At 43.7% G+C, this 12,572-nt stretch overlaps 1 protein-coding gene across 1 annotated transcript in view; it reads right to left on the bottom strand.

The window, feature by feature from the left end:
- Window positions 1-7,063: 7,063 nt before the first annotated feature.
- The window catches only part of CC2H3orf70 (chromosome C2 C3orf70 homolog), a 93,903-nt gene continuing 88,394 nt past the window's right edge, over window positions 7,064-12,572 (bottom strand). The window contains exon 2 of the mRNA XM_060639418.3: window positions 7,064-12,023. Coding sequence (XP_060495401.1) covers window positions 11,467-12,023 — 557 coding nt within the window. The 3' untranslated portion in view covers window positions 7,064-11,466. The remainder of the gene's footprint in view (window positions 12,024-12,572) is intronic.

The raw sequence follows: 12,572 nt of genomic DNA, 5'->3' as shown, positions 1-12,572 counted from the left end.
CCAAAGGAATCTACAGATTCAAAATACCAATGGAATATTCCACAGAACTAGAACAAATAATTCTTAAATGTGCATGGAACCACAAAAGATCCCCAAAAGCCACAGCAATCTTGAGAAAAAAATAACAGAGCCAGAGATTCTGTACTCTCTGATGTCATACCACAAAACTAGAATAATCAAAATAGTATGGTTTTGGTATAAAAACAGACACACTCTGTCAGTGCACAGAGTCTGCTTTGGATCCTTTCTCTCTCTTTCTCTGTCTCTGCCCTCCCCCCATTAGCTCTCTGTCTCTCAAAACTAAATATTTTTTTAATGTAATATTAGCCATAAAAAAGAATGAGACCTGGCCATTTACAACAACATGGATGGACCTTGATATTCTTATTCACTTATGCTAAGTGAGATAGGTCAGACAGCAAAAGACAAATACTGTGTGATTTCACTCCTTTGTGGAATCTAAAAAAAAAGCAAATGAACAAACAACATAAAACAAAACAAACTCATAGATACAGAGAAAAGACTCGTGGTTACCAGCAGAGGGGAGGGGAGTTGGAGGGTGAGCAAAATGTGTGAAGGGGCCAGCTGTTTGGTGATGTGCGGTGATCACTCTGTAGTGCATACAGATGTTGAATTATAAAGCTGCACACATGAAACATATATATATATATTTCAAGGAACAAATCAGGGATTTGAACTCAACTGTGATTCCAGAGCTAGTGATGCTCCCTGCCCAAATTACCTATCAGAAGGTTTCTTGATGAGTCTAAAATTAAGGACAAAGGCACTTGATATTCTCAAAGCAAAATTTGGTGATTGCCCTTCTTCATTATATAGTCTAAAGAGCAAAAGCAGTTGGAATATCAGAACCTCTGTTCAAATCAGGGCCAGTAAACAGCAAATCACTCTTCTTTAGCCCCTGTCCTGTTCTATCAGTCCTTAGTTCTTCACCTTCTCATTCAAGTCACAGCACCAATGGATACATTACAGCATCTTTATATTCAGGTCATGCCTTCCTAAGAGTATACTCTGGATTGGATTTGAAGAGCCCTCTGGTCTCACCTCAGAGTAGATGAGAAACGGACTCTGAGTGCTGGGCAGCACTGGGCACTGGGGGTGTGGCAGGCCTGAGCTGAGCCCCAATCCCTGCCATCTGGAAGCCACTGTCCCTGACCTCTCCCATGGCACTGAGCAGATGTTCTACCTTGCAGTGATGTCAGGTCCTGCTTCATAGCAGTTCCTCGGGGGCAAAGATTTGTCTGGAAATCTTTCTAGACTCCAGTCAACAATAGCAGTGGTTCTGCTGACATCTCCATGGAGCTCACAGAGAGGAATGGAGGAACTCACAAGATCAAGGAGCAGACGAAGAGCAGACAGCTCTAAGTAACCCCACTCCAGCCCTAGTGCCAAGCCCCAGCTGCTTTGCTAGGTCCCATGCTCACCCCTTGGCTGTGACAGGCGGTAAAGGAAGGATCTAGGAGAGAAGGTTCCATAGACCCTTCAGCTACCATTTGGGGAGGGCAGGTACCTGGTCTAAACAGTCTCTTCTCATGCTGCTCCCTGTGGGGGAGGGAGAGATGATCCTCTGAAAGGACATTAAGGCCCTGATGGGAGAGGTTAGTGGATTCTCGTTGGCCAATAATACAGCAGTGTCCATCACAGTTTTCTTTCTTCCTTGTACCTGGTAAATGATAAGTATTTGAATATTACTCTGGCCCTCCTGAAAACGGTTACTTTCAACTCCCAGCTTCCACTGAATGCTCCCCTTCCCACCATACTTGCCCCTCGCTCTTGCCATCAGGGGGACAGGGTCTCACTCAGTTCTCCACAAGAGCCAGAATGGACTACTAGAAAGAGCCCTGGGCTGCCAATCAGGAGCCTGGGGTTGCAGGCACAGCCCCACCATGGGCCCACTTGTCAGCTGAGGAAGGCTGTTTGCTCTTCTGAAAAATAAAAATAAAAGCAATCTGCTCCATCTATAGCAAAGGTCCAAGTGATGGGTGGGAAGATGCTTTACAAGGATAACATTGCCAACTAGAACCTTCTGTGGTGAGGAGGAGGGAAGGCATTTGTGGAAGAGGAGAGCCAACAGGGACCTCATCAATGATGAATGCTTTAGTGAATAAATAATTCAGAGCTTTGGGGATCCTTTTAGAAACAGTATGTTTCCACTTAGCTCTGCCCACTGAAAATGTTTTTCCAAAGGTGCATCTCCAGAATCACAAGCCTGTGATGTACCCAAAGATGCAGGGCAGGCCTGTGTGTGTTGTCCTCTGGGCAGCCCACAGCCAACTCCAGGCCCTGGGGAGTCTGAGCACCCCTGAGCTCCCAAAGGGCAGCCCTGGCTCATCAGGTTACATCCCAGGGGTCCCGCTTTCTGCCACGAGCCTCCTTCACACGTTGATACTCTATGAAGCCTTCCACAACTCCGTGAGGAAAATGGCAGTTTGACTTACCTTTTATCCACACCTGGGTGGCTTCCTGCCTGTCTCCATCACTCCTGAGAGCAGAACTGTGTTCTGTACGCTCCCATGTCTTCCACAGCACAGTGCTTAAAATGTAATATGTCACATTTTCTTTCAAGTCACTTTTTTATGGGCCAAAAACGTTCAGAAACCCTATGTGTACAGCTGGATTAATTCAGTGAACACACCTGTATAACCAGCACCCAGATCAAGCAAAAAGAAATGACCAGCACCACAGAGGTCCCCTGAATTCTCTGTTCATGTCCCCCAAGTTAACCACTATCCTGACTTCCATTGGCATAGTTTTGCTTATTTTGAACTTTATAAAAATACATTATGTACTCTTCTGGAAATGACTTCTTTCACTCCAGTTATGTTTGTGAGAATTGTTATTCATTCTCATTGCTGTATAGTAGTCTATTATATGAATCTACCATAATTTATCCATTCTGTTGTTCGTGGGCATTAGGATTATTTCCAGATATTACCATTCTTCTTCCTGTCTTTGCTGAATATATGTACACACTTCTGTTGGGTATAAGTTTAGGAATGAGTTTTCAGGGTCAAAGGGTACAGCCTGCCTGCATGAACTAACGAATGTCTACAGCTTCGGGGGACCATGGGATAGTAAGACAGGAGATGTGCACACCACCCTTGCACAGTCCTTTCCTAAGCTTGGCTTTGGTGCACAGGCCCTGACATCTACCTCCTGCCCCAACCAGGGGGTAGGTAGTTGGCTCAGGAGCCTGGCAGGATCTGCTTGTTAAGCTGCTGGTAGGGCTGGGCCTCGGCTTCACACTGGGGCACTTCCCTAACTGAATAGCCTGGTAGCCCCCATTCCTGCTTAACATCTGTTCCCTCAGAACTCTGTACCACATCCATCTCAAAGATCAGGATTTTTTCCTAATGGTCTGGGGGGCGTGCCATGCCCCAGTACCTCATGGTTTGCGAACCCAGCCTCTTCTCTCTAGAAGGACATTGTTAGGCCATCACCCTTCAACACTCCCACACTCACCCTCACTTCCACCTGAGACGGTGATTTCTCTCTTCACCCTCCCCTTTGCTGACCTCTCTGTACCCCATACAGCCTTTCTGAATGGCTTTATCAGACATAACATGGGGCCCACGTTATTTCCTGTTTGACTCCAGGAACATACTACAGCTCCAGGAATTCATAGCCTGACTCTTGGATACGTTGATTATGGGGTGAGAATAAATCCTTTGGGGTAGAACTGACACCTTTGAGACCCCCAGTAATCTAAAAGGATGTTCAGTGAATTCTAGTTGCACCCAATGATCTTACACTGCCCTCTCAATGACCTATCCAGAGATGCCCACTGTGGCTCCCACATTTATCTAGGGCCTTGGGTTCCTTGGGAAACCCAAATCCCTGGTGTCCTCTCCATACACTCAGTGCATCGTTGTGGTCACCTCTCATTATTCAAGGCTCTAAGGTTGGACAGGCTGTGTAGATCCCTGTGAAAATCTCATCCTAGCCTCAGCGAGCACTCCCTACAGACACAGAGCAGTTTCCCACCCAGGGTCTTCCCAAAAGCTCCTGGCCTGTGTGGCCTCTTAGGCATTGTGGACATACTGCAATGGCATTTCCAGGTCCTTCTACAGATATGTGGATGTGTCTACATTTGCTCTGTGAATTTTGGCATCACAGTTCATACAGATTCTAAACATGAAGGCAGAAACTTTGTCTACTGCATGGGGCCCTGTTTAAGCAGACATCAGATACTCGTCACTGGGAATCGGAGTCAGTGTCTACACAGTCCTCTGAAGCAAACTGGCCCCAAGAGGCAAATCCAAAACAGGTGATGACTGAGGACATGCAATATCTAAGAGAGCAGTTGGTATCAAAGGCCCCACCCTAACTGGGCTAGGAAGGGGAGAAGGCAGAAGCAGCTGATTAAAAAGTGCTACAATCTGAGGGCAATCCCCAACAGAGCTCTTAGATCCAGGACCACCCCTGAGCACACGTCAGTATCTGGGGTCCAAGGCCAGACCCAGGCCCAGGTCAAGCCAGAGTGACTTGGCAACAACGGCAACACCGGGCGATGCCCAGAGGGCTGAGCTGTGGCTCGCTGATGCCTCCACCTAGAGCCAGGGCTGGTCCAGACTGTGGTAGGCCTGGGCGTGCAGTGAGGAAGAGACAGACAGGTGAGGGAGAGCAGATGGAGTAGGCCTGAGGAGGGTTTGACTGCACAGGCTCAACAAATGAGGAAGTCACCCCAGTTGGATTTGGAATCTCAGCAGACATTTGGAGCTCTAGCCCTGACACTTACCAGCCATGTATGACTAACTTACCCACCTTTAGAGCTGACTTAACTATTGGTTGCTTCAGCCATAAACTCACAAAATTATCCTGTCCCTCCGACCACACAGAGTTACTGGGTGTGGCTGATAAGCTGACCTCTCGGGAAATGCTTGGTCACATCCCATTCTGATGTCGCAGTGCTTTGCTGATTCACGGTGCTGTGCGGTCATCATCTCACAATGACGCTCCAGATCTCTTTCTTGGGATAAATTATCTGGGGTCTTACACTAGATGATAAAGTGGGCTGAGGCTTCCCACCAAAGCCAAGCCTTCTGATCTGCCATCTCCAAATTCACACGCAGAGCTTCAGGCTGCGGACTGAGAAAGACAATGAGAAGCAAATCCTCTCCTCTTTCTCCAACCCACCAGTGCGAGAACTTTCCATCTATGGTTGGAGGGCTGGAATGGGGTCACTTCCCTGTGGAGGCCAGTTAGTTCAAGGACACACACTCCCCAGTCCAGCCTTTAGTCTTGTCCAGCAGGTGCCTGAGTAGGTGAGTCACTGTTCAGACTTGCGCGCTCTCCATTTCCACCCCACATACCCAGCAAATGCTCCACCTGTACTCACTGTCCTAGGACTCATCATCCTCAAAATAATTTACTGGGATTCCGATTATAAAAGTAGTATCAACTCATTTTAGAGAACCAGGAAAATTCAAAAAAGCAAACAAAAACACCACTAATATCCGGCATACTTGCTTTGCCTTGTTTTTGCTTCTATTTCCAACAGTTCCTATATCTGATTCCTGCAGAATTCCATCTGACCTCTGATTACACCTCCCTGAACTCTACTGCAACAAGCCTGAGTCCCTAGGTCCTGCCTCACTCCTTGCATTCAATGCAGAACTGAGGCAGCACAGCACAGGTTAAAGGCATTAGCAGTTCTCAATGACTGAATTGTAATGAGGACGAGATGCTAAATTAAAGTTTATTGCAGAATAAAAGTGTATGTAGTCAGCAGTTGTTTAAGAGGCTACAATGAGATGCCTTCTAGAACTTGGCAATACAATTATGTAGAGTTAAGTGAGTAAAATGCACACACAGATGAGATTAGCTGTCGGCAAAAGTCATTTTGAGACAAGTCATCTTTTGGGAAGGCAGAAAGAGCTAGAATGCTTGTCAAGATGTGATTAAACATGGAAGAAACAATAGCCTCATCAAAGCATGGAGATATTTGCAGTAAGTTGGCGTGTGCACACACACACGCGCTGGGAGGAGGTCTGTGTGGAGCACAGAAAAGGGGGAGGGAGGAAGGAATCTTGTTGGTGTTTCTCCAACACCGCCTGGAGAGCAGCCACACTGGGTGAGGAATGAGCCACCAGCCCGTGGGAAGGTGTTCGCTGGGTTAGGGACAGGGATGGAACACCCTCCACTCTGCTCCCAGGTTCACTAGCAGCCTCCTGACTCAGACTCCAACTACCGTGAGGGTGGGAAGAGGTGCTATAAGAGTGAGCAACTCAGGCAGAGGGCCAAGAACGTGAGCTCTGGAGCCAAAGTAACTGGGTTCAATTCTGACTCCTACTACCTACAAGCTGTGCCATTTGGGGCAAAAATATTTCCTCCTTGAACACTGTTCCTGATTTGTGAAATGCAGTACTGAAATGTCCCTCAGAGGGGTGCTTTAAGGATTACTTGTGGAAAGCAGTAAGGTTGGGCTATAACTATTAATAATATTAACAATGGCATTATTACTATTACTGATAAATGAATTTACTTAGCAGTCCCTAGTGAAGTTACTTAATGAAATCCAGCCCACAAGCTGCTCTTTTCCAGGTGTGAATTAAAGAACTGAGCTTCTGGATTTGCCACTCTGAGGTATGGACCCTGAGCCTGGGTGACAAAGTGCACTGCCTGGTACCTGTGGGTAGAAGTGTCTCACACGGCACATATAAACGACATGCAAGCCTGTAGCTGTGTGTGAAATAAAGACCATGGGGGAATGTAAGTTTTATTTGCATAAACCTCATGTGGCTGATAACAAAGTTCCTATTACAAAGTGTTCTGGGAGTCGTTGTGAGCAGTTGACCATGAGTGCCTATTATGGATAATAACACTTACCTGCACTTCATAGTTTTTATAAAGTCTAAGTGTGATAATGATGTAAACTGCTTATTTCTTAGCAAAAACTAAGCACTCAGTATACAAGTTTCATGTTTTATAAATGCGGGTTGTTTTCTTTAGTTCACAATGTTATCTGAATCAGACAGAACCTCTCCAAAGGAGAAAGTGAGGGGGAGAGAATATTCCAGACTCCAAAATATCAGATTTGTGCTGGTACAAAAGAAAAAAATTACATTTATTTTACAAGGTAAGTATTTTCCTAAAGTATTATACATAGAGGAAACTTGAGCTGTCTTTAGGAAAACAGAATATAATTTTAGGAAATTACAGAGGGGTCAACATTGTGCTTAAAACTTTGAAATAGGTGAAAAAATTAGCACAGTAAGTGAATATTGCAAGGTATGAACAGCCTTAAAAAGTGTATGTGGACACGACGATACAGAAGCTCAATATTAAAGCCTCTAGTGATGATCTGCTTTCAGAATTGTTCATACTATGAAGAGAGCACTGCTTCAATCTTAACAGAAGAAGGAACTCAAAGCACTAACAGAAGCATGGCCCTTTCACAGTAGTCAACTTTCCAGTCTCTAGAGTAATGAAAGGGAGCAGTGACGTAACATTTTTAAAAGGTAATCCCAAAATTAATTTTGAGACGTGCCCTCGTAATTATGTTTGGATGTGAGAAATACCAACATCCCTGGAGTTCACGGCACTGAGACAGTGAGGACTCCCACCTCCTTCCCCTCTCCTCCCCTGTGGGAACAGACACAATCCCAGACTATTCAGACAAACCTAAAATGCAACTGTCCTCCTCAATTCTGGCCCTCACCTCCTGTGGAGAGGGGATAGGAAAGAAAACTGTTAAAATGTTGTTTCCCTCATGTGAAAGGCCAAAACATGTCAATACAATTTTGCAAACAAGATGGAATAATCAAGAGCTGACACATAAATATTAGTTTAACTTGTGCTTTCCCCCGACCCCCTGCCTAATAGTATTTATACCGCCAAAACCTATCTGGGTATTTTGGCAGTTTTCTAAAATAGGTTGTGTCCTATACCCAAATAGAGAAATTTGTATAAAATGAGTTTGTTCTGATTAGTCTCAAAAGAACTGCTTCAAATAGGCCAGGAAGTAGAGGTTAAAAAATAAAAGCACCAGCCCCACAACAGTATCGAATCTGAGATCAAATCCAAAAGGTACTTGAGGACAACGACTTCACCGTTTTGTTTTAGTCTGGGTGGTTTATTTGGTTTTATTTTGTATTGTATTACCTTGAAGTACAAGTCTTCCTTTCCCAGGAAAGCAACCATTTTTCTTCATGGGTTTCCTCAGATTCTTACTTCAAATCTTAAAAATTACAAGGTAAAAAATACCTAGGTTTGATTGTAAAAGCCTCATTTGTTAATGTACCAAATCGTTATAACCACAAAAGCATTTTAATTGCTTTGTCATTTCCCAGAAGAGTTAGAATATCTGAAACTGGAAAATTCCAAAGTAAGTCTTGGTTAGGTAATAAAGCCGAATTCCATACAGCACTTCTTTTGCATCTTCCACCCTAACAGCTCTTACATCAACTTTCAGGAAGTGGGAATGGTGCCAGACTTCCATAAAAGCCCCCAAAGCACTTTCTCCATCCACACAGCCCACCCCTTCACTCCAAGTGAACTACCAGGTTCAAATTATTAAGTTTTAGTACCTGTCAACGTACAAGTATTAACCCAAAGACTATTTAACATGACTGTGTTCGATGTCTATAATACACATTGCAGTCTAAACATTTTCTAAAGTGCCTATAAATATGCTTATACAAATGAGCAATATAATATCAGATTTACAGAGAAATTCTTTTATATAATATATAACAGATAGGCCTAGAATTTAAGTTGTAAATACCCATTTTCATATCCTTATCAGTTGTTTTTGGAATGCAAGCATTAAGAAACAATTCTGGTTCAATCATGTATGATTTTCAGAGAATTATTAACAGTGCTATGACAAAGAAACCCTTGCTTGTGCTTGTTTAGAAAAGGCTATTTTGAGATCCAGGAGCATCTGATATTTAGAATCCAATGGAACATCTTCAATTCTATAAAAGAGTAGTAAGTGAAGCTTAGTGAATTTTTAATTATAAAGAGATTGTGCAAATATTTAAAGTGATTATCAACCATTATTAAATCCAAAAATTTCATTAAAATCATGGGTAACCTGAATGGCAGTTCAGGAGTTTAAAAAACAGGAACCTAGGCAAAAGTCATAGATATTACAGATGAAGGCCCCAACCCTGACACAGCCAGCTTCAGAAACATGGCCCTGTGACCACGTATTTCCACAGCTTTGGAGACCTGGTGGTTGACTCTGATCAGTTTAATGAACAGGAATGTGAGCCCAGAGTACAGAACTGATAAAATGGTACGGAGAAAGGAGACCCTCCATATGCCCACCCAGGGGCTTCACTGAGCTCAACCACAGGGTAGGTGCAGACAGGACCCTGGGGTCGCTGCTTGGATCCTGAGTACACAGTGGCTGGCTACACTGCTCGGCTCACGGGATTTGGGCTTCCATGCCTGCCTTCAGCTGGCTAGTAAATCATGGGAGGCACTGAGAACCTCAGACAGGCTCATCAGATGTCTGTCCCTAAGCCATCAGGCCGGGGAAGGCCCTCTTTGCACCCCTCCTCCACCTGCCCTTTCCTGGAGCCTGCTGTTCCTGGAGCTCCTCTCACCACCTTACTGGTCTGACTTGTTGAGTCTTTACATTTCAGTCAGTGGGAACTTTATCCTGCATTCTCATCTAGCACAGGAAGCTTTAACTGCTACTGCTTTCAAAGGAATATGTGTACTCTGTTTTCTAAACCCTAGCGCTGTTTTGGGCACCTAGACCTAACAAAGTGTTCTAGCCAATCACTTGAACTACATGTACAACCAAGACAGCAGACTCTGCCTAGAGTGATTTGTGAAGGATGCCAAATGGAGGCTTCAGGGTGGAACACAACAGGCCTCGTCTTATTTCTTAAAATACAAACTAATGTGACACAGAAGAGATGTGCCAAAATCCGGACAGAGCACGAGATAGTGCCATGAGAGCACGCTTACAGAAAGTGAGGGCATAAGAAGTATTTCTCAACCTCCAAACTTTGGCAGGTGTATCAGGCTGTATTTTAAACTTCCTGAACTCTTAACTACGCCTCACAGAGAGGAGACGTGGAGAAATGGCAGATAAGCAACTTACACAATAACACCTTGTATAAATGGAAATTAGGAGAATTCAGAAGAGAGCTAAGTAAGAAAGAATTATTCTCTATTTTGTGTGTGTGAGAAAAGAGAACATGTACAACAGACAATGAATATTACTGTAGTAAAGTGAATGAGTATTACACAAAATATCTTCTGACTTAGCAGCAAACTATTTCAACTGCTTTTGCATTTGCATAAAAAATCCATGCATCATACTGAATTCTAATCCATTTCTCACCTAAGCCATTCTAATGCTTCATACAACCAAATGAAGCAGAATTAATCAAACCTATTAGATTCATTCCTAATCCCTAAAGGACTGCTGTGTTTAGCATTTCCATGCTAACTAAAACTATTGATTTTTTTCTTAAGACGTCAGATGTGGCTGCCTCCTAAATATAATACCTATATAACTTCCTAAAAGTTTTCCCCAGATGTGAAGAACAATTAAGAAAAATGGGGAAATGTTGAGGAATCCACCCAAGAGGCCAGCTCAAACGTGGCAACATGTTCTCCAGCTGCATGCCTAGTATTCTCCTTCCCCTGGGTTTCCAGAGCATTCTGGGTACCATTACCCGCATGTGTTAGCACAGCCCTCTGCTGGACTGTGGGCCCCTTCCTGTAGGAGTCAGGTGTTACTCAGTCTGCATCCCACTGTGCACCCTGCAGAGCGTAGGCACGCAGCTAAAGGTGGATTGAACATGAAACTGAAGGCGTCATCTCTTCTTAAATGAAGGTCTGGCTCTGCCCCAGATCACGCAGGGTATGCAGACACTAGCCATAACTAGGGGCCGAGCGAACCTCCAGTAACCTCCCAGAAATAAACTGAGGCAACAGGGGCCCAGACCGATGCAGGTGGTGAGAAGAGAAAAGAGACAGAATGGCATCTACAGTGCACACTCTGTTCCCCGCTCCTGAGCTGATTCCCATAGGAGACTAGCAGGGTAGGGGTGCCTGTGGGCACACCAAAAGGAATGCCAAGAGGGGTGTGTGTGTGTGTGTGTGTGTGTGTGTGTGTGTGTGTCAAGAACTGGCTATGTAGAAAATACTGTCTCCTTCGCTGTGGATAGCTCCTCAACCTGATCCATGATAATCATCACTTCACTGCTTTCAGAGTTCCCAGTGAAATTAAGGCTGGGTCACAATTCATGACACCAGATGCTACATAGAAAATAAGTCAAGATACAAAAGAAAACCATTTATAAGAAAAAGAAGGTCTTAGTTCTAAGACTAATTTAAGAGTGAAGCTAATCAGCAGACCACTGAACCACTATGGTTGTCAGAGAGGGGTAGAAAATACCAACTGCAGTGGAAAAAGGATCCATCAGACCAAAGTACAAAAGCTCAGCATGGATCAGAGGCCGTGGCTTCCTGCTTGGACTCTCACACGGTGGTTTCTATTGTTTCAATCACTTCCAGATCTGACTGTGAAGGGGAGAGAAGGGTGCACTCATCCGGTTCCCAGCTGCTCTCCGGACTGTAATCTTCCTCTGAACTCAGTTCTGCTCCTTCTTCTGTGTCCTCATCACATGATTCCACATAGTGAGCCCCAATGGCATTGATCCCAGAGTCCTCAGAACTTGAGGGAGAAGAGCAGTGATCTATTTTTGGTGTACTGCTCTCTCTTGAAATTAAGGCATCATGTGCAGAGACCTCCTCAGGGCTCATCTTGTGGGAATGTGGTGCCGGCTGCTTCTGCACGTAACACATCTTCCCATTAATACATTTAACCTGATAGTTGTCGATAAAGAGGTCTGAGATCATACAGTACCTTGGTGAATCAGGGGGGAGGGGTGGTTGGAAGACAGATGCAAATTTCAAAAAGTGTTCAGTGAGTGAGACTGAGATCTGAATGGTGTTTGTGGGTTCCCGAGGCTTTGCAGGAATCTCAGTGCTTGGAAGCTGCTCCACAGGGGTCATAGGCTGATACACATACTTGCCTGTGAGGAACACAAAAAAAAGTGGTTGAAATCTAAGAGTATTACACAAAGTACATTAACACAGTTATAATGGTTTCCTTCTGAGGATTCAGAATGTTTTTAAAAATATTTCACCATCAAAAGAAACCAGTAATAGAATCATTCTACATTGTTATAATCAATGAAAAATACAGCATGATACATAATAACAGCATGGTATTTCCATCTAAGAAAACTCACACACTACACATTTTAATTTATATTGATGTCTTTCTAGTACTTCTGAAGTGGGTATATACTAAAATTCTTATTTTAACAACAGTCTTAAATGATTTATCCCTTACACTAGAATAAAGAAAGCCCACAATATATGTATTGTAAGTATGTATGGTAAAAACACACTGTAAAATAGCATACTATAAAATTATAATTCCATTTTATTTTTAATAGTTATATGCTAATATATATACTAATACATACATTTAAAAACTGGAGAAATATATACCAATTTATTATCAGGATTACAGAAGACTTTCACATTTTAGGTTTCTGTTTTAATCGGAATACATA

The sequence above is a fragment of the Panthera onca genome, chromosome C2 (assembly GCF_046562875.1).
Source record: "Panthera onca isolate mPanOnc1 chromosome C2, mPanOnc1 haplotype 2, whole genome shotgun sequence".
In the NCBI taxonomy this organism is placed as follows: Eukaryota; Metazoa; Chordata; class Mammalia; order Carnivora; family Felidae; genus Panthera; species Panthera onca.
The sequence above is the reverse complement of the archived record's forward strand: the minus strand, read 5'-3'. Positions and strand labels throughout refer to the sequence as shown.